General features: G+C 38.8%; 1 protein-coding gene across 1 annotated transcript in view; it reads left to right on the plus strand.

Moving 5' to 3' along the window:
- LOC132854969 (uncharacterized) overlaps positions 1-12,354 on the plus strand; it is a 12,661-nt gene extending 307 nt beyond the window's left edge. Inside the window, exons 1-12 of the mRNA XM_060883653.1 lie at positions 1-328; positions 731-826; positions 966-1,199; positions 1,325-1,496; positions 1,726-1,785; positions 1,938-2,470; positions 8,950-9,783; positions 10,186-10,281; positions 10,421-10,654; positions 10,785-10,956; positions 11,186-11,245; positions 11,372-12,354. The exon at positions 1-328 is cut by the window's left edge and continues 307 nt beyond it. Coding sequence (XP_060739636.1) covers positions 1-328; positions 731-826; positions 966-1,199; positions 1,325-1,496; positions 1,726-1,785; positions 1,938-2,470; positions 8,950-9,783; positions 10,186-10,281; positions 10,421-10,654; positions 10,785-10,956; positions 11,186-11,245; positions 11,372-11,907 — 3,355 coding nt within the window. The 3' untranslated portion in view covers positions 11,908-12,354. The remainder of the gene's footprint in view (positions 329-730; positions 827-965; positions 1,200-1,324; positions 1,497-1,725; positions 1,786-1,937; positions 2,471-8,949; positions 9,784-10,185; positions 10,282-10,420; positions 10,655-10,784; positions 10,957-11,185; positions 11,246-11,371) is intronic.
- Positions 12,355-14,266: the final 1,912 nt, after the last annotated feature.

Genomic DNA, 14,266 nt, shown 5'->3' on the forward strand with positions numbered 1-14,266 from the left:
TTCTCCTGCTCACTGTTACGCTGGACCTGGAGATGTGGAGTGTGATTTCTGCACCGGGAGAAAACACAAAGCCGTCAAGTCCTGTCTGGTGTGTGTGGCTTCATTTTGTGAAACTCATCTCAAACCTCATCTTGAAAGTCCTGCTTTGAAAAAACACACATTAATGGAAGCTTCTGGAAATCTACAAGAGAAGATCTGCTCTGAACACGATGAAGTTCTGAAGATCTTCTGTCGTACTGATCAGAGATGTATTTGCTCTTTGTGCCTGTTGGATAAACATAAAGGCCACGACGCTGTATCAGTTGCAGCAGGAAGAGCTGAGAAACAGGTGAGAACTCATCCGAATGATATTTCTCATTTAGATTCAGCAGCTTTGGTTCAATTCACTTCACATTTATTTGTATAGAGCTTTTAACAATGGACGTTGTCTCATAGCAGCTTCACAGAACATAAGAAACATAATACAAAAAGTTTAATATTATACAAAGATTAGTATTTGGTCAGTTACAAGATTAAACTTGTGATTGAAGAGTTAAGTAAAATAAATGTATTCAGTAAACATATCTTTACTCAGCGTTCATCATAAACAGATCTGATGAGTGAACCTTCACTCGGCCAACAGACATTTTACTACTTAAACTGATCTGAACAAGACAGTAGTGAACATTAACCCTTTAACTGTCATTAATATTTCTCTCCACATCATTTATAACATCATATGTGTCCTCAGAGTGAGTTAAAGGAGGAGCAGATGAAATTCCAGCAGAGACTCCAGGAGAAGCAGAAGAAGGTGCAGGAGCTGAAACAGACTGTGAACACTATAAAGGTGAGCAGTGAGCAGAGACAGAGCTGCTCCTAGAAACACACACAACATGGACAACATGGAGTCATTTAGAGTCCCAGTAAGAGAGAGAATGAGAGATGAGCTTTAAATGGACCTTCATGTGTTGTGTGTCTCCTAACAGCTCAGTGCACAGACAGCAGTGGAGGACAATGAGAGGATCTTTACTGAGCTGATCAGCTTCATGGAGAAAAAGCGCTCGGAGGTGACGGAGATGATCAGAGCTCAGGAGAAGGCTGAACTGAGTCGAGCTGAACGACTCCTGGAGCAACTGGAGCAGGAGATTGATGATCTTCAGAGGAGAGTCACTGAGCTGGAGAAGCTTTCACACACACACGATCACATCCATTTCCTCCAGGTAACACACACTGTCTGATCTACAGAGTCAGATGTTCCTCACACTCTCTAAAACACCTCTCATTAAAGCAGCAATAAATGTCCCTGTCTGACATCACAGGTGTGTCTTTCATTTCTTCTCTGTAGGCTTTAGCTTCTGGATGTCAGTCTCCTCTATTAAACAGACCAGATTTTGACACGTCCAGCATCAGGGTCCCTCAACATCTGTCATTTGATGGAGTGAAGAATTCTCTCTCAGATCTGAAGAAGAGACTGGAGGAATTCTGTGAGGAGGAATTCAACAAAATCCCTCCACATGGTAAGAGGAGCTGCTCCTGCTGGAGAAACACAATGATGGACAAGTGCTGAAATTCCTAAGATATAAAAAGTGATGAGATGTGTTTTGTGTTTGTGAACTCATTATTGCTGCTCTGTACAGTAAAGATAAATGATACATTATATTTATAGGTATGAGATCCTACAGCACAAACCTTTTGGTTAAAAAGACGTTTAAATGTCTGTTATTTCTGTCATTTTTCTCTCCACAGCTGCAGCAGTTCAGATCATTTCACCACCAGATCCACAGAACAGAGAAGAGTTTCTGAAATGTATAACACACACACACACACACACACACACACACACACACACACACACACACACACACACACACACACACACTTCATATGAATATACAGTATTCTGTGAATTAAACCCAACATGTTCACATTGTTCAGTTTGTTTTTCTCTTTTATTTTAGATTTCTGTTCTCTGACTCTGGATCCCAACACGTCACATCGTAAACTCATTCTGTCTGAGAAGAACAGAGCAGTGACAGTCAGTGAGAGAAAACAGCAGTACTCTGATCATCCAGAGAGATTTGACTCCTGGTCTCAGGTGTTGTGTAAGGAGAGTGTGTGTGGACGCTGTTACTGGGAGGTGGAGTGGAGCGGTGTTGGTGTGTCCATATCAGTCTCATATAAAGACATCAGGAGGAAAGGACGGGGTGATGAGTGTGTGTTTGGACGCAACAAACAGTCCTGGAGTCTGGGATGTTCTTCTTCTTCTCTCTCTTTCTATCACAACAACATTAAGACTGATCTCAGAGTTCCATCATCCTCCAGAATAGGAGTGTATGTGGATCACAGTGCAGGAACTCTGTCCTTCTACAGCGTCTCTGACACCATGAAGCTCCTCCACAGAGTCCACACCACATTCACTCAGCCTCTATACGCTGGGTTCTGGTTTGATTGGTGGATTGGTTTTCCATCTATTAGATTGTGTGATCCAAATTAAATTATGTAGTGTTTTGTGTAACATTCCTCCACATTACCACATTGTTACTCCATCATCTGTTTAACACACAATCCAGCTGCACAAAAAACATTTTCATTGTAAATTAAAACAGATTCATCCTGGATGATGAACCATATCAGAACCATATAAATCCAAGTTTGTGTTAAATATTATGACCAAAGTTTTGAAAATAAAAGATCAGACCACAGAAGAACGGTGTGAACTGTGTGTCAGTGTCAGTCTCATATAAAGAGATCAGAAGGAAAGGAAGTCGTAATGAATGTGGGTTTAATTTAACACAAACTGATGCTGATTGTAGAATAAATAGTTTTGTGGCACCGTAATGAAGACTGTAAAGTAACTGAAGAGTTTTTATTTAACATCTGAAATCAACTGCATTAAGAATATTGATCTATTTTATAATTCTGATGATTAAATTGAAATTATTTTAGAAATTTGTCTATAATCAGTGGAACATTTAACCCGAGCATTTCTCTTTCAGACCACCAGAGGGCGCGCAAACACCACTTTTAATCGACTTCTTCACTTTACTCATTTTCTATTAGTTATCATACAATAAAATTAAAATAATAATAATAATAATTTCCATAAACAAAACAATACATTTCTTAATATCAAACAGACAGACAGACCGATTGATCGATCTATAGATAGATAGATAGATAGATAGATAGATAGATAGATAGATAGATAGAAAACAAGGTGTTTTCAGAATTACACAAAATTCACAGAGATCACTTTTATATCTTTTCAAAAATTGCTCATTTGCAGAAATTATGTGTAAAATTTGATTGTAAATCCCACAAACTTTGTTTTCACACAGAATTTATTATTATTATAAATCCAACCCAGTTTCCAGTTAAAATTCTCGTAATGGTTTTCCGACAGTGTTTACTGTGAAAAGTTGCAGGACAATAAAGGAGATGTCTGAAAAATCAGTTACTGCATTTGCTCTTTTTATATTAATCTCATTTACCAAAAGATCTTTTTTAAACATGAGCTGTTAATGAGGGTGGCTTAGTGGTTAGCACGTTTGCCTCACACCTACAGGGTTGGGGGTTCGATTCCCGCCTCCACCTTGTGTGTGTGGAGTTTGCATGTTTTTATGATTGGTGAAACCTGAGTGTTTTTCTTTCATACCACCAGAGGGCGCTTACACACCACCTTTAGGTTCAAATTTTATTGTGTAACCATCATTACAGTTTTTTACAATCGCTATGACAGTTTTTTCAATACATTTAACAAGTTTCCTAAACTCTTAACATGGTTAGCACAACATTTGTCTTTGTAACAATTGGCAAAACGGTTAATTTCATGCTCAAAATCACACATTGTAAACTAAACCCCAAAACTAATTTTCAAAATACAATAATAAACTAACACAATACACTTTGTCTAACAAAACACTGCAAACATGTTTCAAAATCAAATAACTATTCAAAACACTAACACATTCTCTTCCAACAGGAACATTTAGTCAATCATAACACAATGACAACAAAAACACTATCATCAGCTGAAATGTCAGAAACTGCATTATTTTATGTGTCAGTTCTGCCCTTATACAATAGACAGTATATTGTATTGATCATAGGTCGTGTTTTGCACAGTAGTTTCTTTTGAAGCCTCTCTACATTTTTGTTTTGTTGGGTTTAGTAAATGCATTTTGTTTCTTTTGCTGCAGAAATTCAATACAAAAAAACGAATGACCGTCTCAGAGTAGCTTTATAAAATGTACAGTTTATGTAAAAAAAATACAGACACAGATTTGCTGCAGTAAAGACTTTATTTGCAAAAGGACATTACTGCAAGATATACAAGCAGAAAAAGCACCGGAATTATAATGAAAAAACAAAGTATTCTTATATATAATCTGCCTGGTCTTCTGCATTTGGCCACATGTTCTCATCCACATCATACCTGATCTCTTCTCTGACAAGGCATCGTGGGAAGAATCTTTTGGCATGCCTTATCCACCCCTGGCAGTGTTCAGATGTGATGTCTTGGCATGCAGCATCTGTTGCATCCAGGAGGGACATTTGGTCATGTGGATGATGGTCAAAAAACTTCCCTCTCCAGGCTGAGAAAAACTCCTCAATGGGGTGAGGAAAGGGAAGTAAGGGGCAAGGAAATGGGACAACTTCCTTGGATGGGTGACAAACCAGGCTGTGACTGCATGGGAATAGTGGAATTGCATAACCTTACCTGGACGTATTGGTGACGGAGTTCTTTGATGCGCTCACTGTTCCTTTCAAAAGGAACTTTGTATAGTTGTTTCATTCGGACACTGTGTTTAGCTACATGTAGAGTCTGAGAAATGGATGTTATGCTAATTGCTGCAATGTTCCCAAAGACAAGGTTGTCCTCTACAACTCTGGACTGAATGTCCTTCAGTTTTATTTCATTGTCAGCAATCACCATGTTGACAATAGCAAGTTCCTGTTCTTCATTCAAGAGCTTTCCTCTGCCCCCTGAGGGAGGTAGACATTGAGTCCTTAGAGGGACAAAATACAGTTACATATTAGAGACCAAATTATTTACACTTTTCTGTAGGAGAAGCAATATCCTACCTGTTGGTTTCTCTGAAAATACGGACAATGGATGCCACTGTGTCCCGGCTGAGATTTGGCTGTACTCGTTCACCAGCCTCTCTGTATGATAGCCCGTGGTTTATGACATGGTCAATGAGAGTAGCTCTTATTTGATCAATTACCCTACTGTAGCTCTGGTCCTTCTTTGAACACCACCACACATTCTAACTCCTCTCTTGTCCTTGTCCTTGCCCCACTCCTCTCCCTTGTCCTGGTACTCGACTTCCTCTCCCTCGTGCAGGCATTTTTTTCTTTCGTTCTTTTTCCTTTCTTTCTTTCTTTCTTTCTTTCTTTCTTTCTTTCTTTGTGTTGCTCTATATTGTTCCTTTTCCACACAAGATCAGCCCAAAGAGTCTTCTTTTAGAACATATGATCATACGATTGAAAAAACCTCAACACCTGAGTGTGGTTCCTAGATGGGAATCAGCTGTGATTTATATTTTGCATAACTGCAATAAGCGGTTTCTCATTAGCAATGGAATAAAATACAGGGAATATATTTGTGTTTCAATTCACAATAAGTTATGTTTAGAACATGATGTTATCTGTTCTGACATACAGTATGAAAGCATTTGTAAATTTGACTGTAAAATTACATTGTTTTGGTCTTGGTTGAGCTTGTGTGTAAAAGAAGTTCAAGCATTTTAAATTTGTGTTAACTGTATGCATTTTGTATCAAAGCAACAAGAAATGTGTTAATTGTATAGCCTACAAAGACGGATGTTGTGCTAACCGTGTTAAGAGTTTAGGAAACTTGTTAAATGTATTGAAAAAACTGTCATAGCGATTGTAAAAAACTGTATTACGGTTGTCAGTTGGATTTGGCTGTCGGGTGTGACCCCCACCTTGTGACCCCAACATCTCGTCCCCCAAACATTTCTTGTCCCCCAAACATTACTCGTGGGCAACTCAGTGCTACTAATGTTTTTTCTTTATCTTCAAGGTTAACACTTCTATATATGGTTATATGGTTGCAGTTAACTTCCTGCAACTGCCAGACTGTGATTATATATGACTGAAGATTTCTCTCACCGTGGAATTCCACAGCAAGCGTTGAAACACTTCACGTGCAGATTTCTCCCATAAATACACAGTGGGCTTTTAAGCTTTCACTACAAGAAACAGCTTTCATCTAAGTTTATAGTCAAAATCAGCCATATTAACCTTATCAATTCTATTACAGGAGAATACATGAACATAAGAAAAAGAAAAGCAATTCAGAGTTCTCCTGAACGTCTGAAGATAAAACATAATAAAACATAATGCATTATAATCTTCTTTTCTTTTGGATTCTTCTTCCAGCTGTCTAGGTACAGCTTCTGATCCCTCGTTGTCTTCTTCTAGTCACTCATATTCAAATCTTTAAACTCTTCAACCTTTTGTATTTTTACATCAATTTTCCTTTTTTTATTTACCTTTCTCTTTTCTTTCCCTATTTTTCCTTCTCTTTGTATTATCTATTCAAGTCTGTCTTCTGACGGATAAGTTAATAAATGTTTGTTGTGTATCTTTACATTTATTTAGGTTTATTGGCTGAGAACCAGTATTATAGCGTAGGAAGGTACTTGTAACTCCATCCTGTACCTGCCAGAGTCTCACAACAAATATCAAGATTCAGGTTATTGAGATCTGCAAACATCTAAAGTGGCTCTCAAGGAAGAATGTAACCCTTAGTAGTCTTAAAATTCATGGAACAGCATGAGAATAGATTTCTTCCTACCTGGAAGCTCAGTCATATCAGGTGTTACGCCTTAGTATGCTTTGAATTTTGTTTACTATTTTTTTGACTGTCACTGGTGGCTGGGTGTCTTTTGGTGTCTGTTTCTTGTTTCAGCGCCTCCCAATTACGTCACGTTTCTGCCTGTAACTTCATTGGATGATCTTCATATGACACGCTATGCCCCGCCTCTTCGCCGTGCTATTGGCAGGATGGGAATTTCAGGCGGACATTTAAACCACGTTAGCGAGAGTTCCAAAGAGAGGGGAAAAAGCTGGTTTTGAATGGTTATGTACTGTGGCTTGCTTGCTGTGTTACCTCGTTGTGCAAAGCACCATGTTGTAGAGCTTGTGTTGACATACTGTACTCATTTTGTGTTTTCTGCCTCATTGTATGTGTGTCCTGTTGTATGTGTTTCTATGTAGATTTTGTAAATATGGTTCTTTGTAGATATTGTTGAAATCGTTGCCAGTTTTGTTATTCGGTTTATTATTGGTTTTTATTTATTATTTTGGCTTTTTTTATTTATTATTTTGGCTTTTCTGACTTCTGAAGCCGTCACCACCTAAAAAAATAAATAAATCCAAGAAGTGAAACTGTGTCGTGCCAAGTTTTTTTTTTCCTTTTGTATTTTAATACTGATTTTTATTTTTACCTGTATGATACGGTCTGACCTAGACCAGGTCGTAACACAGGTAACATGGAGGTAATTCATACAGATTCTCCACTGGTGTCCCACAAGGCTCAGTACTCCTCTTCTTTTCTCCCTGTTAACTCTCTTGGCAAAGTCATATCCTCTCATTCTCTTACCACTGCTATGCCGATGTCACTAAATTTATCTCCTTCATTCAGACACTATGGCTTCAGCATGGATCTCTGCATGTCATGATAACAGCTCATAACCTGAAACTCCAACAAATACCATTAAAGCTGAACTACTGGTAATCCCAGGTAATTCATCCCTTAGTCAGGATCTTGTGAGCTCGCTATAGAACGCTGATCTTCCCTTCAGCTACTGCTACTTGTTCAGTCTCTTGTCATTTTGAGACCAGACTACTGCAGCTCTCTGCTGGCAAATTATACACCTGAGCACAATTTCATTCTATGCAAATAATCCAGCTGTGTGACTTGTTTTCAACCTGCCTAAGATCTGATACACCATCCAGATGCTGCGCTTCCTAAACTGGCTTCCACTAGCTGTGATCCCTCTTTGCTCAAAGCTTTTATCACTCATCCACTGCACCACATTCCCTCAGATCTACTAGCAGTGCTTGACTGGTCCCACCCTCTCTCAGGGTAAGAGGTAGGTAGACATCAACACTCTTATTCTGGCACTGAGGTGGTGGAAAAAACTTCCCCTAGACCTCCAAACACCTGACCTCTAATAACCTGCTGCTTGTTACAGCCAAATATTTTATATTTTGTCTTCATCAGTCCAGAGACCTGCTGCTATTTTCCTGCAGCACAGGCCCTACAGTATGTTTTCATGCATAGTTTAATCACTTAGCCTTGATTCCATGTTTGGCTTTTTGGCTTTTTGCATCATTCATCTGTTGCATTAAGTTTCCTTTGTGGACCACTGCATCTGAACTCCTCAGCATTGCCCATTTCTATTGGTTTCTGCAAACTAGCTTGAAAAAGACATCTTGAAACCCCGATCTGCTTTGAAATCTGTGCCTGGGAGAGACCTTGCTGATGCAGTGTAACTACCTTGTGTCTTGTTGCTGTGCTCAGTCTTGCCATGGTGTAAGACCTGTGACATGAACCTGTCTTCCACAACCTCACCTCAGTAGCAGAGTTTGGCTCTTCACCCAGTTTGAAGCCTCAAACACAGCTGCTTGATTTTTAAAGGTAATGACTGTGTTTCAACCTTCATATGAAATTGATGATCATTAGAACCTGCTTGGTATAGTTGGTTAATCCTACACCTGACCCTGATCCTACAAATGATCCAGATGCTGGTTTGAAGCCAAAGGGTCATCAAACCAAATATTGATTTGTTTTAAATTTTTTAAATGAATTGTGCTATATTTCCTCTCAGTAGAGTTTGAGACTCATGGTATTCTTAGTGTGTGACCAAGTGAACCAGTATTGATGTAGTCATTAATAAAACTTCAAAGCTTTTTTGTATTTAACTCTGAATAACGACATCTTCCAAATGCAGTAAATGTAAATATGTGCTTTATGTTCTGAAGGGAGATGAAATGGTTAACAAAGGAGTGTTCATAACCTCACTGTGCTTGTGCTCCTCCTCTCTTTCTCTCTCTCTCTCTCTCTCTCTCTCTCACACACACACACACACACACACACACACACACACACAACCAGGAAGTTTCAGAGAAAACGAAAGAGATCTTTCTCTCTCTCTCTCTTTCTCTGAGTTCAGGAAAATGGCTGAGGCGAGTATTTCAGTAGATCAGGACCAGTTCATTTGTCCAGTGTGTCTGGATCTATTGAAGGATCCAGTGACTCTCTCCTGTGGTCACAGTTTCTGTAAGGTGTGTATTAATGGCTGCTGGGATCAGGAGGATCAGAATGACGTCTACAGCTGTCCTCAGTGCAGAGACACTTTCACACCAAGGCCTGTTCTACGCAGAAACAACATGCTGGCTGAAGTGGTGGAGAAACTGAAGAAGACTGAAGTCCAAGCTGCTTCTCCTGCTCACTGTTACGCTGGACCTGGAGATGTGGAGTGTGATTTCTGCACCGGGAGAAAACACAAAGCCGTCAAGTCCTGTCTGGTGTGTGTGGCTTCATTTTGTGAAACTCATCTCAAACCTCATCTTGAAATTCCTGCTTTGAAAAAACACACATTAATTGAAGCCTCTGGAAATCTACAAGAGAAGATCTGCTCTGAACACGATGAAGTTCTGAAGATCTTCTGTCGTACTGATCAGAGATGTATTTGCTCTTTGTGCCTGTTGGATAAACATAAAGGCCACGACGCTGTATCAGTTGCAGCAGGAAGAGCTGAGAAACAGGTGAGAACTCATCCGAATGATATTTCTCATTTAGATTCAGCAGCTTTGGTTCAATTCACTTCAAATTTATTTGTATAGAGCTTTTAACAATGGACGTTGTCTCATAGCAGCTTCACAGAACATAAGAAACATAATACAAAAAGTTTAATATTATACAAAGATTAGTATTTGGTCAGTTACAAGATTAAACTTGTGATTGAAGAGTTAAGTAAAATAAATGTGTTCAGTAAACATATCTTTACTCAGCGTTCGTCATAAACAGATCAGATGAGTGAACCTTCACTCGGCCAACAGACATTTTACTACTTAAACTAATCTGAACAAGACAGTAGTGAACATTAACCCTTTAACTGTCATTAATATTTATCTCCACATCATTTATAACATCATATGTGTCCTCAGAGTGAGTTAAAGGAGGAGCAGATGAAATTCCAGCAGAGACTCCAGGAGAAGCAGAAGAAGGTGCAGGAGCTGAAACAGACTGTGAACACTATAAAGGTGAGCAGTGAGCAGAGACAGAGCTGCTCCTAGAAACACACACAACATGGACAACATGGAGTCATTTAGAGTCCCAGTAAGAGAGAGAATGAGAGATGAGCTTTAAATGGACCTTCATGTGTTGTGTGTCTCCTAACAGCTCAGTGCACAGACAGCAGTGGAGGACAATGAGAGGATCTTTACTGAGCTGATCAGCTCCATGGAGAAAAAGCGCTCGGAGGTGACGGAGATGATCAGAGCTCAGGAGAAGGCTGAACTGAGTCGAGCTGAACGACTCCTGGAGCAACTGGAGCAGGAGATTGATGATCTTCAGAGGAGAGTCACTGAGCTGGAGAAGCTTTCACACACACATGATCACATCCATTTCCTCCAGGTAACACACACTGTCTGATCTACAGAGTCAGATGTTCCTCACACTCTCTAAAACACCTCTCATTAAAGCAGCAATAAATGTCCCTGTCTGACATCACAAGTGTGTCTTTCATTTCATTTCTTCTCTGTAGGCTTTAGCTTCTGGACCTCAGTCTCCTCTATTAAACAGACCAGAATTTGACACGTCCAGCATCAGGGTCCCTCAACATCTGTCATTTGATGGAGTGAAGAATTCTCTCTCAGATCTGAAGAAGAGACTGGAGGAATTCTGTGAGGAGGAATTCAACAAAATCCCTCCACATGGTAAGAGGAGCTGCTCCTGCTGGAGAAACACAATGATGGACAAGTGCTGAAATTCCTAAGATATAAAAAGTGATGAGATGTGTTTTGTGTTTGTGAACTCATTATTGCTGCTCTGTACAGTAAAGATAAATGATACATTATATTTATAGGTATGAGATCCTACAGCACAAACCTTTTGGTTAAAAAGACGTTTAAATGTCTGTTATTTCTGTCATTTTTCTCTCCACAGCTGCAGCAGTTCAGATCATTTCACCACCAGATCCACAGAACAGAGAAGAGTTTCTGAAATGTATAACACACACACACACACACACACACACACACACACACACACACTTCATATGAATATACAGTATTCTGTGAATTAAACCCAACATGTTCACATTGTTCAGTTTGTTTTTCTCTTTTATTTTAGATTTCTGTTCTCTGACTCTGGATCCCAACACGTCACATCGTGACCTCATTCTGTCTGAGAAGAACAGAGCAGTGACACTCAGTAAGAGAGAGCAGCAGTACTCTGATCATCCAGAGAGATTTGACTCCTGGTCTCAGGTGTTGTGTAAGGAGAGTGTGTGTGGACGCTGTTACTGGGAGGTGGAGTGGAGCGGTGATGGTGTGTCCATATCAGTCTCATATAAAGACATCAGGAGGAAAGGAGGTGATAATGAGTGTGTGTTTGGACGCAACAAACAGTCCTGGAGTCTGGAATGTTCTTCTTCTTCTCTCTCTTTCTATCACAACAACATTGAGACTGATCTCAGAGTTCCATCATCCTCCAGAATAGGAGTGTATGTGGATCACAGTGCAGGAACTCTGTCCTTCTACAGCGTCTCTGACACCATGAAGCTCCTCCACAGAGTCCACACCACATTCACTCAGCCTCTATACGCTGGGTTCAGGCTCGACTGGTGGTTTCTTTCTTCATCTGTGAGATTGTGTGATCTAAAATAATGTGTGTAGTGTTTTGTGTAACATTCCTCCACATTACCACATTATTACTCCATCATCTGTTTAACACACAATCCAGCTGCACAAAAAACATTTTCATTGTAAATTAAAACAGATTCATCCTGGATGATGAACCATATCAGAACCATATAAATCCAAGTTTGTGTTAAATATTATGACCAAAGTTTTGAAAATAAAAGATCAGACCACAGAAGAACGGTGTGAACTGGGTGTCAGTGTCAGTCTCATATAAAGAGATCAGAAGGAAAGGAAGTCGTAATGAATGTGGGTTTAATTTAACACAAACTGATGCTGATTGTAGAATAAATAGTTTTGTGGCACCGTAATGAAGACTGTAAAGTAACTGAAGAGTTTTCTTTAACCTCTGAAATCAACTGCATTAAGAATATTGATCTATTTTATAATTCTGGTGATTAAAGTGAAATTATTTTAGAATGGTGTCTGTGATCAGTGGAACATTTAACCCGAGCATTTCTCTTTCAGACCACCAGAGGGCGCGCAAACACCACTTTTAGGTTCAAATTGTGTAACCATCATTTATAGTGAAATAATTTTTAAACATTATCCATTTTTTAGAAATTCAAACTTGAAACGTAAAAATTAAAACTATATAACAATTAAACCACAATCAATAAGAAAAAATTAAACAAACAAACAAAGTGTGCGGGGGAAAAAAAGGCACTGAATAGAAGGCACAGATTAAAGAGACTTAAAATATGTGATAAAAGATTCCCATTTCTTAAAGAAGCTACTCTTCCCTGAACATCTAATCTTTTCTAATTTGATAAAAATTATGGTATCTACAAGCCATTGAGATGTAGAAGGCGGCTTATCAGATTACCAGTTGATTAGAATACAACACCTAGCTGATAAAGACATAACGGCTAAAATATCCTATTCTAATTGTTTAGAACTAAACTGAGACCAGACCTTTGGAACCCCAAAAATTGCAATAGCAGGGCAACCATCAATTCTGACCCAGAGCACCTCGGACATCACTGTTAAATAATGAACCCAGTAAGTTTATAACAAGTAACAAGCTCTTTAGAACAAGTAAAAAACATATGACTCAACCTGCATATTTCAGAGGACATCTGTCACATCTGTCCTTTATAGTAGAATATATATATATATACATACACATATATATATATATATATATATATATATATATATATATATATATATATATATATACATACACATAATTCTATGCAGTACTTTAAATTGTATAAGGCTCAGATGAGCACATATGATACTAGAACGTATTCAATACAATGCAATGACCCACCATTCCCCTTCAATCCTCTCTCCGAATCTCACCCTCCGGTTTTAGCCCATTAACAAATGCCTTCTTTAAAGGCATACTAGTATCCTTGTCAAGATCTTCACTGTGATTCAAACCAGCATGTTCCATCCAAGTTTGTCTGAAACGTTTCTCATAATCCACAACACTTTCTCCTGTCAGATCAAAAGTTTTTATAGAGATTTAAATATTTTATACTCTGAACACAGCAAAAAGAGGGAAGCAGAGACAGGACCGCTCTGCAATAGCTTGTGGGAAGTAACTTGTTCTTGCTTTCAAAAAGTACTTCATACACGTCCTGTCCTAACAAATTCCAAAAACGTTGATAAAACTCAGCAGGCAGTCCATCAATTCCAAGGTAATGGGCGATAGATAGCTGGTGCATTGCCTCTGTAAGTTCTTGGAATGTGATTGGGTTGTCCATTGATCTCCACCGCTAATGCTCTAACTGAGGCAGTTCTTGAAGTAAGTCAGAGGCACTTTTAGAGTCACAATGTTCAGCACTGTATAAGTCTCTATAGAATCCTGCTACCAGCTTCCTTATTTCCACTGGATCAGATGATACACTTCCATCAGGACAACGAAGATAATGCATTTGTTTTTCCTGTCTACTTTTACGCTCAAGGTTAAAAAAGTAAGAGGTGGGAGAATCCATGTCTCTGATTGAGCAAAGTCTTTACCATATTAATGCTCCTTTTACACGCTCTTGTAGCAGTGAGCCAAGTTCCTTCTTCTTTTTGTTCATTTTGTCCAGTTCCATTATTGTTTAAAATGACACTTTATAAATGTTGTATGTCTCCTTCCAGATCTTTCATTGTTGCGTTTAACACTGATGTAGTATGTGAACTGTAATTTTCCCCCACATCCCACTGACCAAGATTTTCAAATGAGTTTTTATTTAGCTTCCAACTGCCCCAAAAAGAAACAAATTTGTCACAAAACAAAGTATTCTGTAATATTTTAACATTAAAGTGCCAGTAGTAACTATTTTCTATTTTATATTAAAATTTATAGTCTGACAGACCCCCACCTTGA

Source organism: Tachysurus vachellii, chromosome 12 (genome assembly GCF_030014155.1).
Source record: "Tachysurus vachellii isolate PV-2020 chromosome 12, HZAU_Pvac_v1, whole genome shotgun sequence".
NCBI lineage: Eukaryota > Metazoa > Chordata > Actinopteri > Siluriformes > Bagridae > Tachysurus > Tachysurus vachellii.